At 39.2% G+C, this 24,571-nt stretch overlaps 2 protein-coding genes across 4 annotated transcripts in view; one reads left to right on the forward strand and one right to left on the reverse strand.

Annotated features, from left to right (window-relative positions):
- Nucleotides 1–6,094, reverse strand: part of ikbkb (inhibitor of nuclear factor kappa B kinase subunit beta) — a 28,301-nt gene extending 22,207 nt beyond the window's left edge. The window contains exons 1-2 of the mRNA XM_006789951.2: nt 5,919–6,094; nt 3,829–3,950 (exon numbers count right to left, since the gene is read on the reverse strand). Coding sequence (XP_006790014.1) covers nt 3,829–3,933 — 105 coding nt within the window. The 5' untranslated portion in view covers nt 3,934–3,950; nt 5,919–6,094. The remainder of the gene's footprint in view (nt 1–3,828; nt 3,951–5,918) is intronic.
- Nucleotides 6,095–10,901: 4,807 nt separating this feature from the next.
- Nucleotides 10,902–23,195, forward strand: plat (plasminogen activator, tissue). 3 transcript variants are annotated; one of them, XM_006789952.3, is made up of 15 exons: nt 10,902–11,034; nt 15,791–15,878; nt 16,202–16,325; nt 16,532–16,666; nt 17,494–17,604; nt 19,114–19,288; nt 19,485–19,576; nt 19,669–19,843; nt 19,941–20,026; nt 20,124–20,186; nt 20,305–20,509; nt 20,613–20,749; nt 21,421–21,561; nt 21,711–21,859; nt 21,966–23,195. In XM_006789952.3, the coding sequence occupies exons 2-15, from the start codon at nt 15,816–15,818 to the stop codon at nt 22,131–22,133; spliced, it is 1,824 nt and encodes a 607-aa protein (XP_006790015.2). In that variant the 5' UTR covers nt 10,902–11,034; nt 15,791–15,815; the 3' UTR covers nt 22,134–23,195. The 3 variants fall into 3 exon arrangements, with proteins under 3 accessions (XP_006790015.2, XP_006790017.2, XP_006790016.2); XM_006789954.3 differs by having other exon boundaries at nt 16,202–16,244; XM_006789953.3 differs by lacking the exon at nt 10,902–11,034 and adding an exon at nt 13,940–14,194.
- The last annotated feature ends 1,376 nt before the right edge of the window (nt 23,196–24,571 follow it).

The following is a 24,571-nucleotide window of genomic DNA, read 5'->3' on the forward strand; positions in this document are numbered from 1 at the left end:
GGGTAAAAGAATCACAAATTAGCCATAGGTATGGATGCCCACTGTCAGCTGGGGCTAGCCTGCCTGTGAGCCTGGTTGGATAACCAGTTAAACAATAGATGGATGGACTGGACTAAAACAATGGAAAAATACACAACTATCATTACACCTTTGCAAACCACAGAGCAGACACTATATTAAATCACTTCCCTAAAAATGATGAGAAACAACTTCTTCCTACCTGTTTCTCATGAAGGCGTTTTACTTCCCATATGAGCTATTATTAGCCAACAGTATTGTCGCCAATGCAGGAAGACATAACCTTTCCTGCAGAGGAAGTTGAATCATCACAACGGCAGTGCCACGAGAGCCCTCAATCATTCTCCCTCCTAAAGTTCAATCTGCAGTGGCACCGATGATTAGCACTGTGATTACAATGCTAAACTTCTTTTTTTTTTTAATGCTTCACTGATTATTGTAAACGGCAATGGAAGTAAATCATACAAATACATTTATGGAAGACACACGCACTGGCCCCTCTGTTAGATACTCCTGTTCAGCACCTTATATATGCAAATATCCAATAAGCCAATTACATGGCAGCACCCTAATGTATTTAGGCATGTAGACGTGGTCAAGGTGAACTTCTGAAGTTCAAATGTAGCATCAGAATGAGAAAGAAAGGCGATTTAAGTGACTTTGTCGTGACTTATTTGTCATGGGCAAGTCTGAGTATTTCAGGAACTGCTGATCTACTTGAATTTTCCCACTTTCCAGAGAACAAGAACAAATATCCAGTGAGCAGCAGTTTTCTGGTCAAAATTCTTAGTTAATGTGATGTTAAGGAGACAGAACAGGGCTGAGGAGGCAGAGAGAGAGAAAGAGAGAGAGAGCTGTGCATGAAGTGTGATTTTATTGTGGTGGAGACAAAATAGCAAAAGTAAGAGGGAATTCATGACGATGTTTATCAAATGTGAAGCGTAGTTTGTTGCTTCTTTTGCTGCTGGTTCAGTGAATTTTGGTTGGAGAGAGACAAAACCTGCAGCTCAGAATTCTAGTGCAAAAAAGAATCACAAATTGGCCATAGATATGGATGCCCACTGTCAGCTGGGCCTAGCCTGCCTGTGAGCCTGGTTGGATAACCAGTTAAACAATAGATGGATGGACTGGACTAAAACAATGGAAAAATACACAACTATCATTACACCTTTGCAAACCACAGAGCAGACACTATATTAAATCACTTCCCTAAAAATGATGAGAAACAACTTCTTCCTACCTGTTTCTCATGAAGGCGTTTTACTTCCCATATGAGCTATTATTAGCCAACAGTATTGTCGCCAATGCAGGAAGACATAACCTTTCCTGCAGAGGAAGTTGAATCATCACAACGGCAGTGCCACGAGAGCCCTCAATCATTCTCCCTCCTAAAGTTCAATCTGCAGTGGCACCGATGATTAGCACTGTGATTACAATGCTAAACTTCTTTTTTTTTTAATGCTTCACTGATTATTGTAAACGGCAATGGAAGTAAATCATACAAATACATTTATGGAAGACACACGCACTGGCCCCTCTGTTAGATACTCCTGTTCAGCACCTTATATATGCAAATATCCAATAAGCCAATTACATGGCAGCACCCTAATGTATTTAGGCATGTAGACGTGGTCAAGGTGAACTTCTGAAGTTCAAATGTAGCATCAGAATGAGAAAGAAAGGCGATTTAAGTGACTTTGTCGTGACTTATTTGTCATGGGCAAGTCTGAGTATTTCAGGAACTGCTGATCTACTTGAATTTTCCCACTTTCCAGAGAACAAGAACAAATATCCAGTGAGCAGCAGTTTTCTGGTCAAAATTCTTAGTTAATGTGATGTTAAGGAGACAGAACAGGGCTGAGGAGGCAGAGAGAGAGAAAGAGAGAGAGAGCTGTGCATGAAGTGTGATTTTATTGTGGTGGAGACAAAATAGCAAAAGTAAGAGGGAATTCATGACGATGTTTATCAAATGTGAAGCGTAGTTTGTTGCTTCTTTTGCTGCTGGTTCAGTGAATTTTGGTTGGAGAGAGACAAAACCTGCAGCTCAGAATTCTAGTGCAAAAAAGAATCACAAATTGGCCATAGATATGGATGCCCACTGTCAGCTGGGCCTAGCCTGCCTGTGAGCCTGGTTGGATAACCAGTTAAACAATAGATGGATGGACTGGACTAAAACAAATGAAAAATACACAACTATCATTACACCTTTGCAAACCACAGAGCAGACACTATATTAAATCACTTCCTGGCTCAAAGCCAGCTTTAAAAATGCAACGATATTAAATGTGAGTCATACAACAGCACAGCTAAAGTACAATTTTAAAGATAGGAAAAGGAAGAGCCACTAATCGGGTGTTGTCATGTTCCCAGAGTGCCCTCTTGTTCAGTGATGTAACTTTCAAATGGTTTCATCCCGTGACTTAGAGTGACATCATTACAATAGACACTATTTCACATGGGCTGAGTGCACAAAGAAGAGCTTCCTGGAGTGAACAAAACCCATGAAGGTGAAATCCCAAATGCTCTTTTGTTCAGTTCAAAGACCTTCATTCTTTTCATCAGACCCATATTTTATAAATAACACTTTCTGAGCTTCCATTAGTCATAATCTTTCTCCAGGTTGTCCTTAGCACATGTCAGTCTGGCTTGAAGATGACAAATTGAGTTTTTCGCAGTCTGCAGCCTCACAGTCAATTCCCGTGCAGTGTTCTACTGATTATCTTCTTTCAGACGAGCTGGCGAAGTCATTCAGGAGTGTCTTCACAGTTGTTCTGGGGTCTTTGGAGACATCTCTCACTCAGTTTCTTTCCAGAATTGTTGAAACCTTTTACTTCCAACCTCTGTCAGGCTTGTTCTAAACTGTTTGGTCTCTTTAAATTTTGGGAAAATACTTCTAACTCCAGTTATTTAAACTTGGGAATGCTGTGATAGCTTTGTGTATCTATCTCCTCCTTTGTGAGCATCACCAATTCTTATGATGATGACTGATTACGTTTGTTTTTGGCAGGATGCTTTCCAAAGTGACAGCTTAAACCTGTGCTGAAGTTTTGATACTGTGTGTAAATTGAACATTACAAAGTTAAAGCACCACAATGCACAACGCTGGTTTGTGCTATGGCTCGCTAAAACATTTTTCAGGGTGGTAATAATGACCATAATAAATTCGTTTTTAATGAAATAATAGTTCTTGTGTTCAAATAGAAATAAATTATGCTTTCTAAAGAAAACTAGCATGTTTAGAAAATCCCATACTCTTTTAAAAACTAAAAAGCTTTGAATTTCATAGGGGATTTTTATCCTCAAGAGTTCTGTAGTATCAAAATAATCCAGTGAGAGCTGTTTATACATTCTTTCACACAATTCCAGTGTCATCTTAGTGAAATACAAACAGACATAAGCTAAAAGATGAGTTTAATTTGTACCCTACAGCTAATCCACCTCCACGGTCATTATACTGTTTACATGAGCTTTCGCTGTAGGAAGAACAAGGAAGCTTTGCCTCAGCAGGTTGAGGAAGTTTTCCTCATCTTAAATCTTTACTAAACACAAAAAGGGAAACACACAAGTGAACTTTCATTTTTGAATCCATTTTAAAATGACTATTTCCCTCTAAAAAAAACCCTTAACTTTAAAATGTGATCAGCAGTGGTAAGAGCCGATGGCTTCCCAGAAACTCCAGCAGGACATGTTTAATTATCTTGTCAGTGTAATAGTTTGTTATTCAAACATCCTCTTTCCTGTCTTTTATGTCCTAAAGATATAAGATTCTCAAAGAGGTAACAGTATGCTAGAAGTATGTGGAGTGAATACCTTGTTTTGCCATCTTGTGACATTCCCAAAGCCCCCAGTGCCGAGCCGCTCCTTCAGCTCCCAGGGCCCACAGCTCTGCGGCTGCTGCAGAGGGACTCGATTCATGACCTCCTCACCTACACCTAAAACAACAAAATAGTGGATCCGTCATGACCCATTACTAAGGCTAAAATGTTATGTTTGGCCTGAAAAATGTCACGGGAGTATGCATTTGTCTGAGCACGCAACCAGTACTCAAGCAAATAATTAACTGATTCGTCTCGAACAAATGCCTAAAAAAAATCCTTGTTTGAAGCTTCTCAGCTCTGAGACCTACAGTGTTTTCTGGTTTGTACAGGAACATGCAAAAGTCTTGAGTCAACCTTTTATATTTATACCTTTATACCTTTTAAAACTGATAATAGGTGCATTGTTTAACGGAAACATGCAAACACACATAGAGATAGAAAATAACATAACAGTTTGGACGATTCTAACAAGCTTGAAAGTATCTCGACCGATGGCTTCCTATCTTGTGTTTTTCTACCCAGATCTGCCTTTCCAGCATTAGCAGTGTTTGGGATTACTGAAAAAAATGAAGCCATAGACAATTCGTTTCTTTCCAGATGGTACAGTGTGATGGATCGAAGTCTGACAGTACTTGTCTGTGTTCATAATTCCATTAAATGCAGCCCAGAATCATGACTGACTCTCCACCGTGTTTTATAGATGGCTGTAGACACTCTATATGACAACCAGAATTTTCAGATCTGGTTCATCACTCCATCAGAGCTGTTGCCACTGACTTTCAGTTCAGTTCTTGTGTTGGCATACCTCAGCCTTTTCTCCCCATTTCCCTTCCTTAAGAATAGCCACGCTTCCACTGAGACCATTTCTGATGAGGCTTCAGTAGATGGATCAACTGAAGGTCAGGATGCATCTCGCAGCTTCTGTGTCAGGTCTTTGCTGGAATATTACCCATTTCTAAGAACATGAGTTTTAGTCGTGCCACTTCATCTTTTGTCTTCCACTTGTCTAGTTTCCTCAAACACACTGCACACTATGCCAGAATATGCCAACCTTTTGACTGAAAACATCATATAAACATTTTATCCCCATCATTTCTGCCCTTGTTTTTGTTTTGTTTTGTTTGTAAATTCATCTAAAGGAATGGGAACAAATGTGTTTTTGCAAAAGACCTTTAGCGTCTGAATATACAATTTTAATCTAGTTCTTTGCTATGTTATATGTAAACAAAACACTGGCTCATTTTTGGGTTAGGTGCCTTTTTGAATGATTCATAGGTCACTGTTAAGTGGCTTAACAAACCAAACATTCCCCTGAAAATGATCAGGTACAAGGACTAGACTAAAAATGAGAGAAAAAGAAGCGAATGTCCAAAGAGTAAGAGTAAAATGTCCAAGAGTAAAACATTAATTTGGTAAAATGAGTAACTTGTCTATTGGTCAGGGACAGTAAGAAAAGAAATGCTGTGTTTGTCCTGTAGGTGATGACATATGTATACAGAAACAGAAACAACAGTGTTGGTGGCTTCTAAACAGCAAAAAAGTAACAAAAAGCTGTATGAATTCCCATAAGTTAATTAACCTATTATAAAAAATGAAAACGAAATCTCATTGGGAACTTGTTGTATTATCAGTATTGTTATAAATGTGACTGCAGGGGTCTGATGGATGAAATAAAAGCTCTCCAAACTGTGAAACTACATAAACACTGAGTTTATGTTTTACAGCAGCTGCAATAAAACAGACAAAACATACATACAAACATTCCTATAGGCGAGTCTAGCTTATTAAAAAAAGCCCACTACGTGTATATAAAGAAAACTAACTGTCATATAGTCGCAGACTATTAAGAGGCCCATTAAACACTACAGGGGCGCTACATGCTTGAAGGGTTTCGTTTTAAGCTTCACAGACTTACAGTAAATATACCGCCAACCTTTTACTCATTGTAAGAATATTATTCACCAACACACAAAAATTTACTTTCCTTTTGTACTTCTCTGTTCATATAAAATGAGCTGGAACTAGTCTTCGTGTTTTATTTTCAAGGAGAAAAGCGTCAACATTTCAACTCCTAAGTCCTACCTTAGGCTCCACACGCAGCGTTCACGCGTTTTCACGCCTTTTTTGTGTTTGAACGGCAGGTTTACTGTGTGTATCCGAGCTTTCAATCAGTAAAACTTTAATAAAAACTACTGCAGCAAATTTTGGCGACACAACAAATCTCCAAACACTCAACTTCCTGATACTGATATTTCCTGTTAACCTGACGAAGAATCAGTCCCGCCCACTTGTAGGGAAAGTCCTCGGATTGTGTCCTGCTGGTAGGTTTATGCACTTTTCAACCACACATTATGAGTTTGATCACCATTAAACGGAAATTTTCTTTAATTCCCCCAAATTAAATAAAGAAACACCTAAGTGTAAACTCATAATTGTAGAAAGTCACTCAATTTAGAAACAAATACCACATTAATCCAAAAAAAAAAACAAACCTTATTACATTTTTAAAAAATTGATTATTTTAGTTTAAAAGGTAGTTTAAATGTTTAAGTGAAGAATTATCGTAACTCCTAATTCATATTCTGTCATGTACATTAATAATTTGGCGTCATTTGTGTCTTTCTACATAAGCAATGTGGCATCCAAACAGCCGTACACATAAAGGTCACTTCAGTGTCTCTCTTTAACTAGAAAAATGAAACACGGGGTCATCGAGAAAGAATGTGACCTAGCTCATCTTTCTGGGAAATAATCTTGCGGATCAAACGCTTTCAAAAACAATGGCCATCCCAGCTGTCATAATTCAAGAAATAAGTACACCTGGATCTGTCTGGGCTATCACATTCACACCTGCGCTCAATTTAGAATCGCCAATTAACTCAACTCACTGGATGTCTTTGGAGTGCGGGAGAAACCCACGCTGACACAAGAAAAACAACCTGGTTTCAAATACAGGACTTTCTTGTTATGAGGCAGTAAACACTGAACCACAACATGAATGTATATATGATATCACTGCTAAGGGTACAGCACCATTACTGTGCCATAACTTCCCAAACTGCTTGACTCACCCCTCTCATCTGCATCATGACCTGACAGCTCATATTAACCTACTGAAAATCTCCTTCTTCGCTGCCCCTCTTTAGTTTCATTGGTTTCTTTTCTGTCTGGATCGTGCCCTTGTAGATCTTTAATCAAATCCAGATGCTCAGATTCTGTGAGGCAAATAAATTACAAAAAAAGTAATATTTATACATAAAGCGCCTTTTATAGACATAAAGCGACAAAACAAGAACTAAGAATAATTACAACAAAATAATTAATAGCAATACAGGGCCCAGTTTAATCACAGGACAAAACAGAATATATAGATCATTTAAAAACAGCTAACATCAATAAGACTACAGGTTTTACTATTTTTGGGGTGATCCAGTTGGGGCAGGCCTACGATCGTAAAGTTGAATATTTTTAGATCAGTTGAAATCAGCTTGTTGACGTCTGTTAAAGTGTTCATCTCAGTGTTTCAGATGTTCTGACTTTGCAACATCATTGTTGATATAGCGGGTGTTATATTTGGAGAAGATGCACTTCAGAGTTTCCAGAGTATACCAATGATGTTTTTTTTTCTGTTTAATCACCTGTTGTTTTTGCATGGAGTAATGTGAAAACTGAGCCTTAATAAAGAAACCAAGCTTCCCCTTGAGTTACTTGGTAAAATATATCTGATGGTTTTCTGATGTGCGCTTTAGGTGGGTATGGCTCACTTATCAGATCGGAAGTGTTTATAAAAATTGTTCCAGTTTAAACTAACATATTACGATGCTGCTTCCTCTGCTGTAGTAGGATAATACAAAAAAGGCTTAATGACCCAATGGAACTTGTAATGAAAGAACTTTGTTCGCTTATTTATCTACATTTAGCCATGTAAACACAGCCTGTGATAGTGGCTTGAATGTAGATTTCAGTAATATATTATTACTGTTTCTTTCAGCAGTCGGTTTCAGCTGCACTCTGTGTTTGAAAGCCAACTGTCATACCAAATACACAAATATATGTTTAAAAATATAAATGTTTGAATTTATCTTTTATATATTTTATTGTCTAAATCCCATTCTTGAAACTTTTTCTTGAAACTTTTAACCAAGCTAGCAACTAGCTATCTTAGCCTCAAGCTAAGCTAAATAAGCTAAGCTACTTATTGATTATAGTGGTCAGAACTCAACTGTCTCAATTGTTCATGGACTCAACAAGGTGCTGGAAATGTTCCTCGAAGATTTTGGTTCATACTGACATCATAGCACCAAACAGTTGCTGCAGATTTGTTGGCTGCACATCAATGATGAAAATCTCTACCACATCCCAAAGGTGCTCTGTTGGACTGAGATCTGATGCCTGTGGAGGCCATTTGAGTACAGAGAGCTTGTTGTCATGTCACTTTTGAGATCATCTGAGCTTTGTGACATAGTATATTAGCATTGTGGACACACCTAGCAGGAGATGGGTACACACATAAAGGAGTGGGCATGGTCAGCAGCAAAACTCAGTAAGGTGCGGCATTTAGGCTGGCACTAATATCATGACACTATATATATAACCACTAGCCCTAGATACAACTTTGATACAAGGTGGTATGGATCCATGCTTTGTTGTTGTTGACAGAAAAGTCTGACTCCACCATCTAAATGTTCCTTCAGAAATCAAGACTCATCAGTGCAGGGAACATTTTTCCAATCTTCTGCTACCCAATTCTAGTTACTCCTTGTGATTTTTAGCCTCAGTTTTCTTTTCTTAACTGACAAGAGTTGTACCTGGTGTGGTCTTCTGCTGCTGTAGCCCATCTGCTTCCAGAATGGACATGCTGTCTGTTCAGAGATGCTCTTCGGCATAGCTTGGCTATAACAAGTTGTTATATGAGTTACAGTTGCCTTCCTTTCAGCTTGAAGCAATCTGTCCATTCTCCTCTGACTTCTGTCATCAGTGAGACATAACACTAACATCAGACAATTAAATTTAAACTTAAAATTTAAACTTACACCCAGTTACCTCAGGGACACAGCTGTGTCCCATACAAGAAGATAGATAGAAGTCTTCTAAGGCAAGTCTGTCTTGGCTTAGAAACAGCTGTATCCTCAGCTTGTTAAAATTACTCCTTGTCTATCGAACTACAAACACTGGAAAGTCAGAGAAAATTGAGGTACATGGTTAATATTTACAAAAAACATGGTAAGTGAAAAATGTAATATCTAGTTCACAGTAAGTAAGTTTTGATGTGTGCAAAGTTACATTTTTTATTCTTTAATATTTGCTAAAATGTAATAACATTTATAACCATTAGTTAAAAGTAAAATTTTGTAACTGAAGGTTTCTATCAGCACAGAGTGCCTCAGAATATTTTAAAAAGCAAATAATCTGATCAAAATTAGGTAAACTATCTTGTTTCCACTGGTAGAGCTCATGAATGCACAAAATGTTTGCCCATCGGATTATGTTAAAGCTGTTTACCTTGTTATGTTTTGTTAGCTTCATCCATAAAAACAAAATAAAAAACTGCAGGCTTATATGCTGGAATATTTCTATATTACAGTTTTTCTTTCGTTTTTTTTTTTAAACTTGTACTAAAACACATGTCTAAGTTTTGCACAGTCGTCTTTTTCACTCTATCTCATGTTTGCTGCCAAGGAAAATCAGTAACTGTGAACTGTGTCCGAGAAACCTTCTCGTATTCATTTTATGTGACACTCGATACCCTGATTGTGGATTTGCAGCATCCGAGCTCCAGGAATTATAAAAACATCTACCCACACATTAAGACAGCAAACTAAAATGTTTAAAACAGTGGTTTGTGCAGATGCTACAATTACTCTGCATGATTTACAAATACCTTACCATTTATGGCACAATGTAAATAAGGACAAACAAAATAAGAAAAAAGGTGCGTAATTTTTTTCATTACTTAACACAAAAGAGGAAGAATGCCTTAATTGGTCAGTTTCATAAGAATTTCAAGGAGATAAGAGTCTTGTGTTGTAACATGACCTGATGTAACTTTTGACTTATTCCTCTGTAGTAGATTGTGTTCTTGAAGTACTTTATATGTAATATGTGTCTTTGTTTGTGATTTTCCTTAGTGAGACTTGAGAGCTAATTGTAATCCAACACAGATGAAGACAAAGTGGGACAGACGCCAAACTAACTTCCCCCCTAAGCCATTACACCCCAAATTGTTGTATTTTCAGCAATTTAATGTAGATTTAACAGCCAATAAAAACAATGAACATGGATTATTCCAAGAAAATAAAAACCTTAAGTGTTCTGAAAACGACATGGAGCTACTTTTCAGGCTAAATGATTGATTTCCTGAGGAAGGGATGGGTTGAATAAAGGGGGACTGTGGTTGTCACAAAGGGCTCCTGGTGCCAGGTGGTTAGCCACAGTGATATAGTACCACCCACAACCCACCACAGCCTCCCAGAGGCGACCTACTGTGTGAAGAATGAGCTGTTTACTAGTGTTTTTTTTTTTCACTTTACACGTCTGCTTAAAAGCTTCAGTAGTTTTTGTTCGGTTTGGTTGCACTCCAACTAAAATAAAATATAATAATAATAATAATAATAATAATAATAAAAACGCGGTAGCAACACATTTGCATAGCATTCACTATATGTAAACATACATCCTTTACATCCTTTAACTAGACCATCTATCTATTAAAAATGTTTAAAAACATTTATAACGCGCATATGTCTCTCTTTTTCTGTTACACACACATTTTATGTGTGTTGTCCTGAAATGTAAACACATTAAGATTCTCCTATAAATAATAAATAGCATACATTTGAAAACAATAGCATGTCGTTTATATTGATCTATTTTATGCAAACGTGCATAAAACCAGGCGTATTTCTATTGAAAGAAATGACGAATGCAGATTTCCTCATCAAATACCTTAGAATAAAACTTGTTAACTTGGTAACTTGGAATGGTCCCGCCCACCCGGCTGCATCATCAAGCATCATCCGGGCCGGGGCCGACATCCCTGACGTCAGCCTGCTCCCTTGAAGCACCGGTCGGACCGGAGCGCTTCGGTATAAACTTGGAGCGGAGGGACAACCAGCTCAGTCCGAGCGGCAAATACAAGAACACTCAGAGTTACTGCAAAGACACCGAGAAGAGATCCTTTCAGAAGATTTCGTGTCTGGTAAGAGCTTTTTTCCTCCTTTGTATTAAGATGTCACCGCGGTGGAGGTTTAGATGCACCAGAGGATTCTCCTGCAAAAAACTCGGTTTTACTACGTTTCCCTCTGGCTCGTTATTATGTAACAGTAATTATTAAAGGTTATTCAATTAATTGGATCCGCTTTATATGATGATGATAATAGTGTTGCAGGGATTTTGCGCGGTTCCAACTAAACGTGTCAATTGGAATTAATTATCATGTTTTATAAAAAGTAATCAAAAGGAATTGAACTTTTTTTTTAACTGGTGTGTAGTCTTGTGATAGAGATATATTAAGGTGTCTCTTTCAAACTATATAATGCCATAGATTAAAATAATTAGAATAATAGTACAGCATAAACAGCCAAAACGGTACTAACAAGTGTTTCAGCTAATACAGGATGTTGGTTAAGGTGTGACTTTTTTTCTTTGTCTATTTAATGTCATGCACGTTACAGCACCACTCATAAAAGTTTTGGGTAAGCTGTGTGAGGAAAAAAAACTATCTTGCAGCCTATGAAGTCATTTATGTGGAACATCTCATACTTTTCTCACCCTGACCTCAGCAGCTCTCTGCATCCTCCTCCACCTGCTAAGTTTGGTGGGAGTCTAAAATCACATACAGCACTTTTCAATTTGCGTAATCAAAACTGACACAAATTGCTGTACAGCTTCTTTAAAACATGGTGATATCGTGCTCTGCTGCTGGACTGTGTGTGTATTATCAAGCTGGATTCCACAATGCCTCAGTATGTGTTTCTGTGTACCAGCTTGAGCCAAGTCGAGTGGGGCTAATGAACTGGATCTGTGTCTGAGCTGGCACTCTGAGATCGTTCTCCTCCTTAGCATCTGTCAGCGCTGATGTTGTCCATCGCACTGATAATCTGTACTGCTGTGTGCTGAGAGAAAGTAGAGTTTGTAACTGGTATCTGCATTCCTGGCAGTGTGGTCAACTGGATTTTTGCCTTACACTTATGTTTGTGAGTCATAGGATCAGCACCTGGGGTCTTACAGCTTTAAGTTAGGAGTGCAGGTTAGGCAGAGGACAGTGTGTGTAATTCTTTGCTTTTGGATAAAACTCTTCTTATAAATCTGTAGTCTTCCTTTCTGACCAAACCTTCATTTACTTCACACAATGGCCTTGAGACTGGATGTAAAATACATCAATGCCTACATGTGTCTCTGCACACCTCGAGCTGGCGTGACTCAGGAGGAGTCATTCTCTTTCTGCTGACCTCTGGGATTTAATTCCCCAGAACACCCTGCTGTTTTTTTGCCCTTCTTTGTTTTCTTTCTGAGGTCTTCATCCTTGCATCCTGTCCTGCATAGCTGTCTCAGATTCCACTATCTCGCCACTTCTAACATGCTCCCATAACCTGCATTTTTTCATTTTAGGAGCTTGGGTTTCATTCCGATAAAGATTGCAAAGTATCATATTGCACACAGAGGGAAGGCAACAATGCTGCTGTCTGTTCTGTGGGAGTTTATGGAGCCAGATCACAGCTGCTTTGTTGAAGCTTGACTGAAATCCCCCGAGTAAAGAATGCATAATACCTTTGAAACATCTTACATGACATCATATGCCATGACAGATCCTAACAGTCACTCTACACACATGCAAACCTCTTACTCAAAAGAACAATACCTACTGAAAGTATGGTAAAGACTCAGTAATACCATCAGGTCAGACCTGTTCAACGCTTTAAAGTTCAGAACCTCTTCTGAGAAATACCAGTAAGAAACCAACTGTAAATTTTTACGCTGTAAAGGTGTTTCCTCTGCTAATTCCCCCATGTGCACCAGTGTGAGCAGTCCTCCCACTCTTCACTACTTTATTAAGTATCAAGTGTGATATTTGTGTAGATGAGAGACGGGAAGAGTGACCACAAACATGCTCAAAATACTCAGTAAATTTGAATTTCACACAGAGGTGTAAACTTTGTTCCTTCACAGTCTCTAACTTTAACATTTCAGCGTTGTCTCTAGTAGACAAGCATGTCTGACCCTTTTAAACTCAGTTGCTACTAATTTTTGCTGAAAAATCTGATGTCAAAGACCATGGCCAGCACTTAAGACCGGTTCCTTAAAAACACCAAAGTAGCATGAACATAACTGCTCTATGTGCGTGTTTGTGTCTGTGTGCATCTTATCATCTGCTGCATATGTTTGCTGTTTTCACGTGCTGCAACTCATAGCAGCTGTTATGACTCACAGTCTGACTGTTGCTACTCTGAAAATGCTTTCATTTCTTCCATTCATAACTGACCTACTAACTGGGGGAACCACACTCTCCACAGAGTGCATACTTGGTTGTACATGTTTAAGCCACTAAAAGTCTGGGTGTATCAGACCAGTGTGTTAAGCGTCTCAGTGCCAGAAAGCTGTATTGTGTCTCATTTAGAGTTTACTGCTATTTATTGCTTAGGATACTGTTTTAGATCAGCTAGGGTTATAAACTGTTATAAGATCATTGCTGTGGACCAAAGACTACATAGATATCTGTAATTAGTTGGAATACTGTAATAAGATTCCATATTTTACACTTTTATTATTATTACAACATTAAATTTAAGTCATATCACATATTTTCCTTTTGAAATAGCCACTTTTTAGTTAAAAACAGATTAAAATAGGCCAGACAGATAAATGTCTGACTTTTTGTCCATGCTTCTGCATTATTATCCACATAGATGCATTAAAAGTTGTAAAACTGACCATATGAAAACATATAGTTGTACTGTAAGATTACCAAAGGAATGTTGTTTTTTATGGCCCCCAACTGGGCCTCCGCATGAAAGATATACTAGAAAGGGTGGATACACATATGTTAACATCCGATGAGTGTTTGTCGGCAAGTGTTTTCGTGCTTGCGTGTGTTGATATGTACACCCGTTTCCTAAATACATGGGGCCTGTGCTGGTTGTGTTATAGCAGGAAACACATGTTTTAAGCTGACAGGGCCAGAGAGAGAAAGAGGGGCGACTGCACTGAGCTGAACAGCTGCACAAAGGAAACAAAAAAGAAAGTAGTGTTTTGTTGTCGCCCTGCCAGTGAGGTTCCACTGTGGGGGTTACAGCACAGGACAACAGGGTTTTTATTTGTCAGAGTCAAGAACAGCCTCCAAGAGACCTGCGCTCTTAATGGTGAGTGTGTGAATTTGTGTTTTCATAGTCAAACTCTGAGAGGGAGTCTTTGTTCAAAGGACAATGAGGAGAATGAACACTAAATCTTTGTGTGTGGGAGTGTTGATTAGCTCCACGTTCCTGAGCACATTGTGCGTGTATGTGTGTGTGTGTGTGTGTGTTTCATATATACTAATATATGAAAACACAATGCAGTTTTCTATTAGCTCAGTCAACCGCAGAAGGTGATTCAGTGAAGAACAAGCCAAAAGAGAAGAGAGGGCAAAATGTATGCAGATGTGTCTGGGTCTTTGCATGCTTGTTCATGTCAGAGATTTTTTGGACTATTTTAAAATCACTTGGAAATTCTTTATATGGATATTTTTTTTAAACTTTTCAGGTCAATTGTGTCCAGTGTTGTCCTTTTTTCTTTCTTTCTACTCCTGCTTCTACTCACCCCTCCTTCTTCTGTGACTCATGTTTACTCACACTTGATTGAGGAGCTACAGATGCTCCTCTCCACCACTTTTCTGCATAATTAGACTCTTCTATAACAGAAATGGAGCAAGTGGGATATCAAACAAAAAAAGGAAATATAAATTTAGTTACTTTTTCTTGGTCTTTTGTTTTTTCCTTGAACTTCCCTTTGAAGTTCTGAGTCACTTTGTCCTCACACAGCTGCTGCTTTGCTCTGGTAGAGCAGGAAAGCTCACGGGATGGTTCAGAAACTGTTTTTCTAGTGTGCTGCGTTTCATCGCTCGAGGGCTGTCTGGACTGTGTTGTTTGATGTGGCGATCACGCTTTTAGTTTTTTTAGAGACTTTATCTGTGTCCTGTTTATTCTCAATGGGAAAGAAGTAGATTAAATGACAGATAGTGATAATAGAGTATTTTTTGGTATGTAAATTTTTAGATAAATAGGATGATATGGCCTCATAGGAATGTAAAAATAAGGGAACTGAATATAGGTCAGCATTGAGTTTATTCACTTTCCTATGAGACAGCTCTGCAAATGCTGCTAAAACTTCCTCTCTGAGTCAAGAAGTCAGCTCGGCTTCAAGAAACAAGGAATGACCCCCAGGTTCCCACAGCTACCACTTCCCCCCACCCTTTCCTCTCAGAAACAGGCTTAGGGATGGAGGAAGGAACGATGACCAGTGTTCATCATTTTCCTGTGATTGTTGGCTTAGTATTGGTGACAGATTAAGGAGAAAAGCTTAGATTAACATGAACATGACCTCACTTTCAAGTCAGTCACCTGGCTGAATGTCGAATATTTGAAGTGATCTGAATTGTTCCGGTTTTTGCACAGCTGCAAGTGTTTTCACTGTGTGTACGTAGTGACAATGACAGCGATGGTTAATGTCTCGATATGCAAAGAACACATTAACTTTGAGAGAAAGCGGAAAAAGAAGGAGTCGGTTTTGTCTTTATTTATGACCTATTTCACAGCTTTAGGAAATGACTATTCATAATTTTTATATTTCTCATAAACCATTGTAAACACAGTCACGTAGCTGCCAATGTATGCTATTCTTTGTCTGTGTTTTATTCCCTGATCCATCCATATGTCCATATAAAACTGCTTCTAATATGTGCATGTGTTTCCTCACTCCAGCAAACAGAAGACCTCTGGAAAAACCATGACCAGGTCACTGGAACTAATCGCGCTCCTCTCTGCTCTCTGCTGCTGCCTAGCGGACAATGTAAGTACTACAGAACAGTACCATAAGCTGTCTTCAAACTACTGAAAATCCTGCATATTTTACAAGGGCTTATCTCAATACAGTCCAATTCCTGTGGTTTATTATCCACTTGAGCAAACATTTAGTCCGTTTAATGTGTTTGAATTTGTGTTTTTGCTGTATGACAGTGTGCCACTGACTAGCGATAGCATTCATCAGCATTTTATTTTAAATTGTCTAATTTGAAGTTCATACGCTGACTGTTGCTTGAGCTGGAGGCTGAAGCCGTTCATCCAGTTGCCATGCATGTCTGCTCCATGTTTTACTGCTCCTTTCTATTGCAGGTGGAGCTTATACGCACTAAGAGAGGGACTCGTTTTTACAGAGGTGAGCCTTACAGGCAGCCAGCCAGAAGGACGCTTTTGATTATTCATGTCCAGAAGTCTTCACCTTCCACTGACACCTCCTGTGAGCTTCATTGCACTTTTGTTCATCTCCTCTAATAACACAAACGTCTTCTTCATAATCATCAGTCTTTTCATTTTTTGCTGTCAGCCACGTGTTTGTGTTCCTCCCTCCTGTGTTTTTATGTTTCTAACAATATGACAGTTATGTTTTTCTGTGTTTTGTATCATTTTATTGGCTGTATACTTATGTTTGTGTGGTGTTTTCAGTACTTTGCATGGATAGTGAGACGTCTGCTGTGCGTGGTTTTGGGGACACTTGGCTACAATGGAAGGGACAGCGTGTGGAGTATTGCCGTTGTGATTTAGGAGGACGAGCGCGTTGTCATATTGTGCCCGTAATCAGTGAGTGTGACATGGATGCACATACACACAAACACAAGGAGACTGTCTGACTTACTTTTCTAATCAGTTCTTTGTTTCCATTGAGCAGAATTTAAATGTACTATTTGTTTATCTGTCTGTCAGTCTTCTTTCCTGCCCTCACTGCCCTCTGCCTTCTATTATAACTTCACTTCACCTCTAACGGGCTGTTATAACCTCAAATGATTATTTTTTGTTGGCTTGCCTCGGTTACGTGTCCAAATCCCTGTTATTTCAGTGCATCCAAACGAAGAGCTGCTGGGTTTTCTGTGTTTTTGAGTGGGCGTCGTTTAGTCTGAGATTATTTGAACTGGATTCTCCAGACATGCCCTCGTGCGTACTTTCACCCCCACTGACGAATTCTGTGAAGGCTGATTACCCCTCCCTCAGTCAAATTACAACCACATTTTCAGTCTGCCAAACTGCAACATCTGTGAGCTCATACCACTGGGAGTGACAGCAGAGCTGTTATTCTAAGCGTCGGCCTTTAGGAAATGTTGAAATAATAAATGAAAACGAGGACTGCAGATGGCATGAAACCACTTCTGCTCTACAGAGAAATCCTTGACCTGACAGAAAAAGTTTCAAAAAGAAACTATGATGATATTTACTACAAGTAACAAGAAAGTCCGGGCGAACCATGCACAAAGACTTTTGCATGATCCTCAATGTTTCACTGTAGTATATGACACATAAGCCTCAAACCCAATCTGTACAGTGGTCATGGCACATCCTTCATATACTAACTATTTAAACTGTTAGTGGATGACGTGTGGCTGACTAAACGGCTCTCTGTCTGCCTCTTCCAGACTGCTACGTGTCTCAGTGTTATAATGGAGGAACCTGCAAGGAAGCCGTGTACACTTCAGACTACATCTGCCAGTGTCCCCGAGGCTTCACTGGGGCTCAGTGTGAGATCAGTGAGTATTCAAGAAACACCTAAACCGTGGGTTTTCAGCTACTCAACGACCAGAGATATAAAAATAACAATTAATATCATTTAATTATGTTTTCATTTCAATTTCAAAAGTGCCAAAAATCTTATTCTTTCTAATTAACAATTAAAAAACCCACAAATATTCAGTTTACAGATACAGAACAGAAAAAAAAGCAACAGTGAAAAAGCTGTAAAAGAAGAGTTCACTCCAAGTTTTCAACATAAAACTCGCCAGTAATACTTTTTTGGTGACCTAGGTGACTCAAATGATAGGTAAATAAAAAAAGGAAAGAAATCCACAAACTTTGTTGTGAAAACTTTATAGTAATAACTAATTTTGTTCTACTGAATTTTGTTGCCAAACCAAAGAAGCTGCAACACAGCTCAACCAAGGGTGGTTGCACTCAGTATTTCCTTCCTTTCTGTCACAAGAATACACCTTTTATCATGGGTAGATGGACACTACCAATGGTTTATATGATCGGTGTTTATAGGTTGGCTTTAAATTCAGGTGTTTTCTACCTCCTCCAGTATTAACATCAGTATAAATACTGTGTACCAGGAGCTTCATGGCATGGGTTTCCATGGCCCAGCAGCTCCTGTAGGTGTAATGTGTAGTTCTTACATGAAATTTGTAGATGTTCATGAGCAACAAAGTCACAATTTCTGGAAAGAAACATTGACTTTTTCAGATGATTTTTTGTTTACAGCTATGAGGCCCATAAGGCGAGTGTCACTTATATTTAGGACAAGGCAACATTTCAATAACCAGAGTCTCCAATACTGGACAGGTCACACCTAAACAACCTAAAATAGACAAATAGCACTACAAGCTGGAGCAAAACACATGCGATTGATTTGTACTGTGCTTTTAAAGCAGCAGTGACTTCGGGTGTGTCCATAAACTGGTGGCCTGATTAAAGCTTGTTAGTAACTCTTGATAAGATCACAGTCTGACTGTGTGACTCATACTACTGGTGTCATGGGCCTGTGGTTTGGAGGGAAGACATAAGGATCATAAAGGATGGAAAGACATTCTGGGATATGAATGTTTTTGTTTCTGTGGCCCACTTTTAATCACTTGAAGGACACTCCACCCTCTCAGTGGAATAATTATCTGAACTTCAGCGGTCACAGGCAAATGATTTTAGCAAAAAAAACTACAAGTTAATATGGCCAGGCTATAAATCTGATGCATTTACAATCATCATAGGTTATGTTTGGTCACTGTTTTAAAACCACTAATTGGAAAACGGCGATATAAATGCTATTAGGGCACAAATTTAAAGCCTTATGTAAGTAATAACAATGGTTTCATAATTTATCCAAAAGCTTTTTAATAGTCTAAAGCTTTTTCAAATCTAAAAAACCCCCGAAAAAAACAAGAACAAGACGTATTATGTCGGAAAAAATTACTCAGACCAGTTATTACGTTAATATCAGTCTCATATATAAATTAGCGACTACCACTGTCTGTTTCTCTCTCCAACAGACACCAATGAGAAGTGTGTTGTGGGGCAGGGTGATGGGTACCGTGGCACCGCAAGTGTCAGCCAATCAGGAGCAGAGTGCATCAACTGGAACTCAACGTCTCTGAGAGGAAAGAAGTTCACGGCTCGAAAAACAGACGCCGTCAGCCTTGGACTGGGCAATCACAACTTCTGCAGGTACCTGTGCTGGAGCGTCTGCGTGAATATTTCATTTGCTATCTATAAAAAATAACAAGACTGGGATTGTTCGTCTTGAAAGCTGGTGGCCTGGTGTTAACAAATACTGGAGTAGACTTGTAAACATAATATCCGAGCCTTTTACGGAAGCTATGAAGATGTTCCCTTATTGTCTTTGTGTTTCTCCTTATGTCAGGAACCCTGACGGTGACAGCTCTCCCTGGTGTTACATCTATAAAGGCACACAGATTGAATGGGACTTCTGTTCTTTGCCCAGATGTCCAGAAGGTATCGATATACAAAATCCTAACATGTAGAAAGATCAAATACCATTAAATGTGGGCTTACATACATCTGTCCATATGTGCTCTTTGGAGCAGATAAGCACAGAGAATGTGCGCTCGGCTCTGGCCAGCAATACCGAGGCACAGCATCTGTCACCAAGAGCGGCTCTCGCTGCCTCCCGTGGGACTCTCCCGCTGTCAAGCGCAAGATGTACAATGCTTGGAGAACGGACGCATTGGAGCTCGGACTGGGCAGCCACAGTTTTTGCAGGTACATAGGCCAGCACCTATTTTAACTTCCTTATAATTGCAGTACATTTGATGTTCTCCTTTTAAATAAAAAAAAAATCTCTTTTTTTATTCAACAGGAATCCAGACAATGACGCAGGTCCATGGTGTCACACCTACAAAAATATGATTCTGACCTGGGAGCTGTGCGATGTACCAAAATGCTGTGAGTTCCTTTACATCAATGAGTTCATTTGGCAGCGATAGCAAAGACAGAAGTTAAATATTGAGACTGAGGATAACCATAGTTTTCCTTTCTTTAGCGAGACGTCCGCCTATGCCCACTCTTGACCCGCGTGCTCCCACCACTAATAACAATAACAGAGGTAGGATATCTTCACAGCCAGTGAAAACACCTCAGACATAACCAAAAGTCCCTCCTTCTGGGTGTCGATTAATCCTACTGTTGTTCAACCATCATTCTCCAACCTGTCTCTTCTGTAGGAACATGTGGCAAGCGTTTAGACAACACTTTATCCCAACCATCGTCCCGCATGTTTGGAGGCAGAGGGAGTGAAATCACGGAGCAGCCGTGGCAGGCGGCCATTAATTTTTACCAACCCCGTCACAAAAAGCACTTTCATCTATGCGGAGGAATCCTCATTGACTCCTGCTGGCTCCTGTCTGCTGCACACTGCTTTGAAGAAAGGTAGCACTGACTTCCAGCTTTCACGCATGCACGCACATACACTAAACACTAGTCGAACGTGTTTGCCATATAGCAAACAAACGAGTGCGCTCTGTCTTTTCAGAAACGATGTAAATAAACTGCAAGTAATTTTGGGGAGAACGTTTCGGAAACAGAACTCCAGCAGCGAGCAGATTTTCAGCGTCGAGAAACTCTGGATCCACGAGAAATATGACAGGGAAACATACGACAATGACATTGGTGAGTGAACATTTCATTGTAACAGAAACAATAATCCAATTGTTTTTAACTTTGTTTCGCACTTTTCATTTATTAATATAAAAGTTTAAAAATAAACATTTAAACACAGCAGTGTAAACCTATAGCCCAAATTAGGTTTTCAATACAGTGCGTAAACTTAAGATTAATTTCATAGTCGGTGCAAAGAAAGGTATCGCTTTGTGTTGTACCTTAATCCAGAGACACAAATACACAACTGAACTTTTCATCATGTCTTTGAGCTGTTGGCTTTGTATGATTTGGTCTTAGCCACAGCAGCCCCTCCCGACTGTATTTCAAACTTTCTGCAAGAAGGTAGGGTGAAAGGGGCCAAAAATGTCTAATTTAAGAGCATGACCTGAAAAGATGCACCAAGGTCCTCTTTAAAAGCACACAATCATTGCCAGACTAAAAAAAGAGCTCTTAGTCAAACTGTTTGTGTGGAGAATTGAGGCTACTTTAGTCATACTTCAATGTTAATAATGAAAACAGAATGAGACGCTTTAGTGAACTTGTTTTCCTCCAGCAGTAATGATATGGAAGCTTAAGTGGGCAGCAGAGGCTTGTTAAAACTTTAACTCAACTCTCAGTCTTCATCCCACATTTTCCCAGTGCATTGCCTTGACTTTCCTTTGGTCACTTTCCACTTGCAGCTATTTTGAAACTTAAGACGGACGTTGGCATCTGTGCTGTAAACTCTCCAGAAGTTCTTCCGGCGTGTCTGCCCGAACGTGGGCTGGTGCTGCCCGACTGGACTGAGTGTGAGATCTCAGGCTACGGAAAAGACGCAGAATGTAAGAAAACTAAATCATAGCCTTTTTTTTTCTTCATTTTTTATGGCTACTACTGTACTTATCGCACAGACAAGTTTGTGTCATTTTAAGTATCTGAGCAGCAGGGGACAGTATAGGCAATCTAAACGAATGCAACGCTCTCTTCACAGTTTCTCCACAGTATTCTGAGCGTGTTAAGAGAGGTTATGTTCGCCTGTGGCCCAAAGAGCGCTGTGTCCCAGGGGTGCTGTCTGGACGCACAGTTACCTCAAACATGCTGTGTGCTGGTGACACTCGAGGCCTGGACGACGCCTGCAAGGTGAGAACACCCACACTTATCCTCGCAGTTAAATCATGCTCATAACATTATAACTTTTATTTTCTTTACACTTTCCCTTAAATTTGCTTCTTGGATTCAATTACAGGGAGACTCTGGTGGCCCGCTTGTCTGCAGATACAATGACAGGATGACTCTGATGGGTGTGATCAGCTGGGGCGATGGGTGTGGGCAGAGAGATAAACCTGGAGTCTACACCCGTGTCACCAATTACATTGACTGGATTAACAACATAGTTAAAGCAAACCCGGTTTAAATCAAAAGAAGATGCAAATGAGATGCTGGAGACTAAACGCAGAGGGTGGAACAAATATGTTTATCATTAAGTTGATAGACTGAGACACCCACTGGACTGTTGAGGGCTGGCTCTAGATCCCACCAGACAGAAAGCTTAAGTCATAATGGCCATTTCTACAGAGACACACACAAAAGACCTCAATCAGGAGTTTTTGTGCTCCTGGGTTTTTATGTTCGTTACAGTCTTCAGTGTGAAAGTGAAAAGATGAACTGAAAACACATTTTTTACCTTCTTTCTGTGAGGTTTTAAAGCTGATTTCCCCTCCTGAGTACTGGCAGTTAACCTATCTAGATAAATAGGAAAAAAATTAAGGATATCCCTCTGCTTTTTGTGGTTGACTTTATGCTGGTTTATACAAAAATGACACAGTGGCACGCTTAAGATTAAAAGCACTTTTAATCCTCACTCAAAGCAAGCCTTTACTTTGCAGAGTACAGTAAAACACATGGGGATGTTTCTCCACAGGGCATTTTAAAGTCCTTTGTCAGGAGGACTTGTCTTATAGCTGAGAGCTACATTTACTTAATTAGTTTAATGCAAAATACTCTGCATTTGCTCACAAAAGGGCCTTTATCCAAACCACAATCTGCTGGTTCAGATTCTGCTTGTTTTTGCAGATTTTAATAGTTTGGCACTCTGCTGTGTTGCGCTGTAGATTTGAACTTGTGGGAGAAGGTAACAGGAAATACTGCCTCATTCTGGAAACCTGTGTCTTAGGAAGAGTTCAGCTGCACCTGGGCTGAGCCCATACTTGTATGTAACATGTATATTATATATTGTATACTGCTTATTGACTGCAAAACTCAAATCTGTAAGAAACTCATGTCTTTTGTGAGAATCTGGATTTCAGAAGTTTTGTATTAAGTTAATGTTCATGTTTGTTTTATATTATTTTGTAGAAATCTAAATATGTTACTTATCCCTGTATTGCCACTTGATAATTTATTGTTGCTTGATAATTGTTATTGCCTTTCTACCATATTCATATTCAGTAACACCATTGTCAATAAATAACATTTGAAATCATTTTATCAGATCATTTTAAGCTCATTTTTTTCTTTCTGTTGGAGGAAATTAAGTATGTTCAATCTCATTTATAGATAACGACAGCCACCCTAATAGGTACACCTGTTCAACGGCTACAAATATCGATCTGGCCAATCACAGGACAGCAGCTCAGTGCATTTAGGCATGCAGACCTGATCAAAACTAGCTGAACTTCAAAACAAGCATTAGGATGGGTGATTTAAGAGACTTTGAACTTGACATAGTTGTTGGTGACTGACCAGCTGGTCTGAGTATTTCATAAACTGCTGAGAGAATGGTCCACAAAGGAGAAACTCGGTGAGTGGCAGACCTCCCAATATAAACGCCTCATTAACAGAGATCAAAGGCTAGAGTGCAGAAATAACTTAAAAAACAGTTGTTACAACCAAAGTATGCAGAAGAGCATGTCTGAAAGTATAACGTGGAGCCTTAACGCAGGAATGTTACAGCAGGACTGGATACCTCTCCTGTCAACTAGGAAGTAGAAACAGGCTCATTAAACTGGGACAGTAGAAGCCTGGAAAAATGTGGCTGGTCTGCTGAGTTTCAACTACATTCAGATAGCTGGGTCAGAATTTGGCACAACCAACATGAAAGCATGGATCCATCCTGCGTTGTATCAATGTTTCAGGCTGCTGCTGTTTCTTTGGCACACTTTGTGTTCTTTAGTACCAATTGAGAATTTTTTAAACACAACAGCCCACCTGAGTATTGTTGCTGACTATGTCCATTTCCTTATGACCATAGTTTACCAATCTCAGCTGGTTGCTGCATTTATCAGGATACACACCATGTCATGAAGCTCAGACTCTCAAACTGGTTTCTTGAGCATGACCATGAGCTCACTGTACTCGAATGCCCTCCACAGTAACCAGATCTCAACCCATTAGAACACTTTTGAGATGCTGTCAAATGGAAGCTTCACATCATGGATGTGCAACCGACAAATCTGCAGCAACTGTGTGATTCTGTCTTGTAAACATGGACCAAAATCTCTAAGGAACATTTCCAGCACCTTGTTGAATCTATGACACAAGAATTGAATCATTTCAGAAGGCAAAAGAGGGTCTTAGTAGTAGCAAAGTGCACCTAATAAAGAGTTGAGATAATTTATGTCTCTAACATTGCCTGTTTCTAAATCACATCCTCTTTTTTTAACCCTACCAATCAATTATTTATCAATCAGAAAGGTTCATAGTCAAAATTCAAACATATATTGGAAGATGGAAATTCAAGTATTCCTAATGAAATAATGATATTTGACAATAATAAAATGATAAAATGATGGAAAAAGTAACAAAACTGGTTTAAAAATCCATTTAAACTGTCAAAACTGGGAACAATTTTAT

Source organism: Neolamprologus brichardi, chromosome 12 (genome assembly GCF_056152115.1).
Source record: "Neolamprologus brichardi isolate AB-2024 chromosome 12, ASM5615211v1, whole genome shotgun sequence".
Taxonomy (NCBI): Eukaryota; Metazoa; Chordata; class Actinopteri; order Cichliformes; family Cichlidae; genus Neolamprologus; species Neolamprologus brichardi.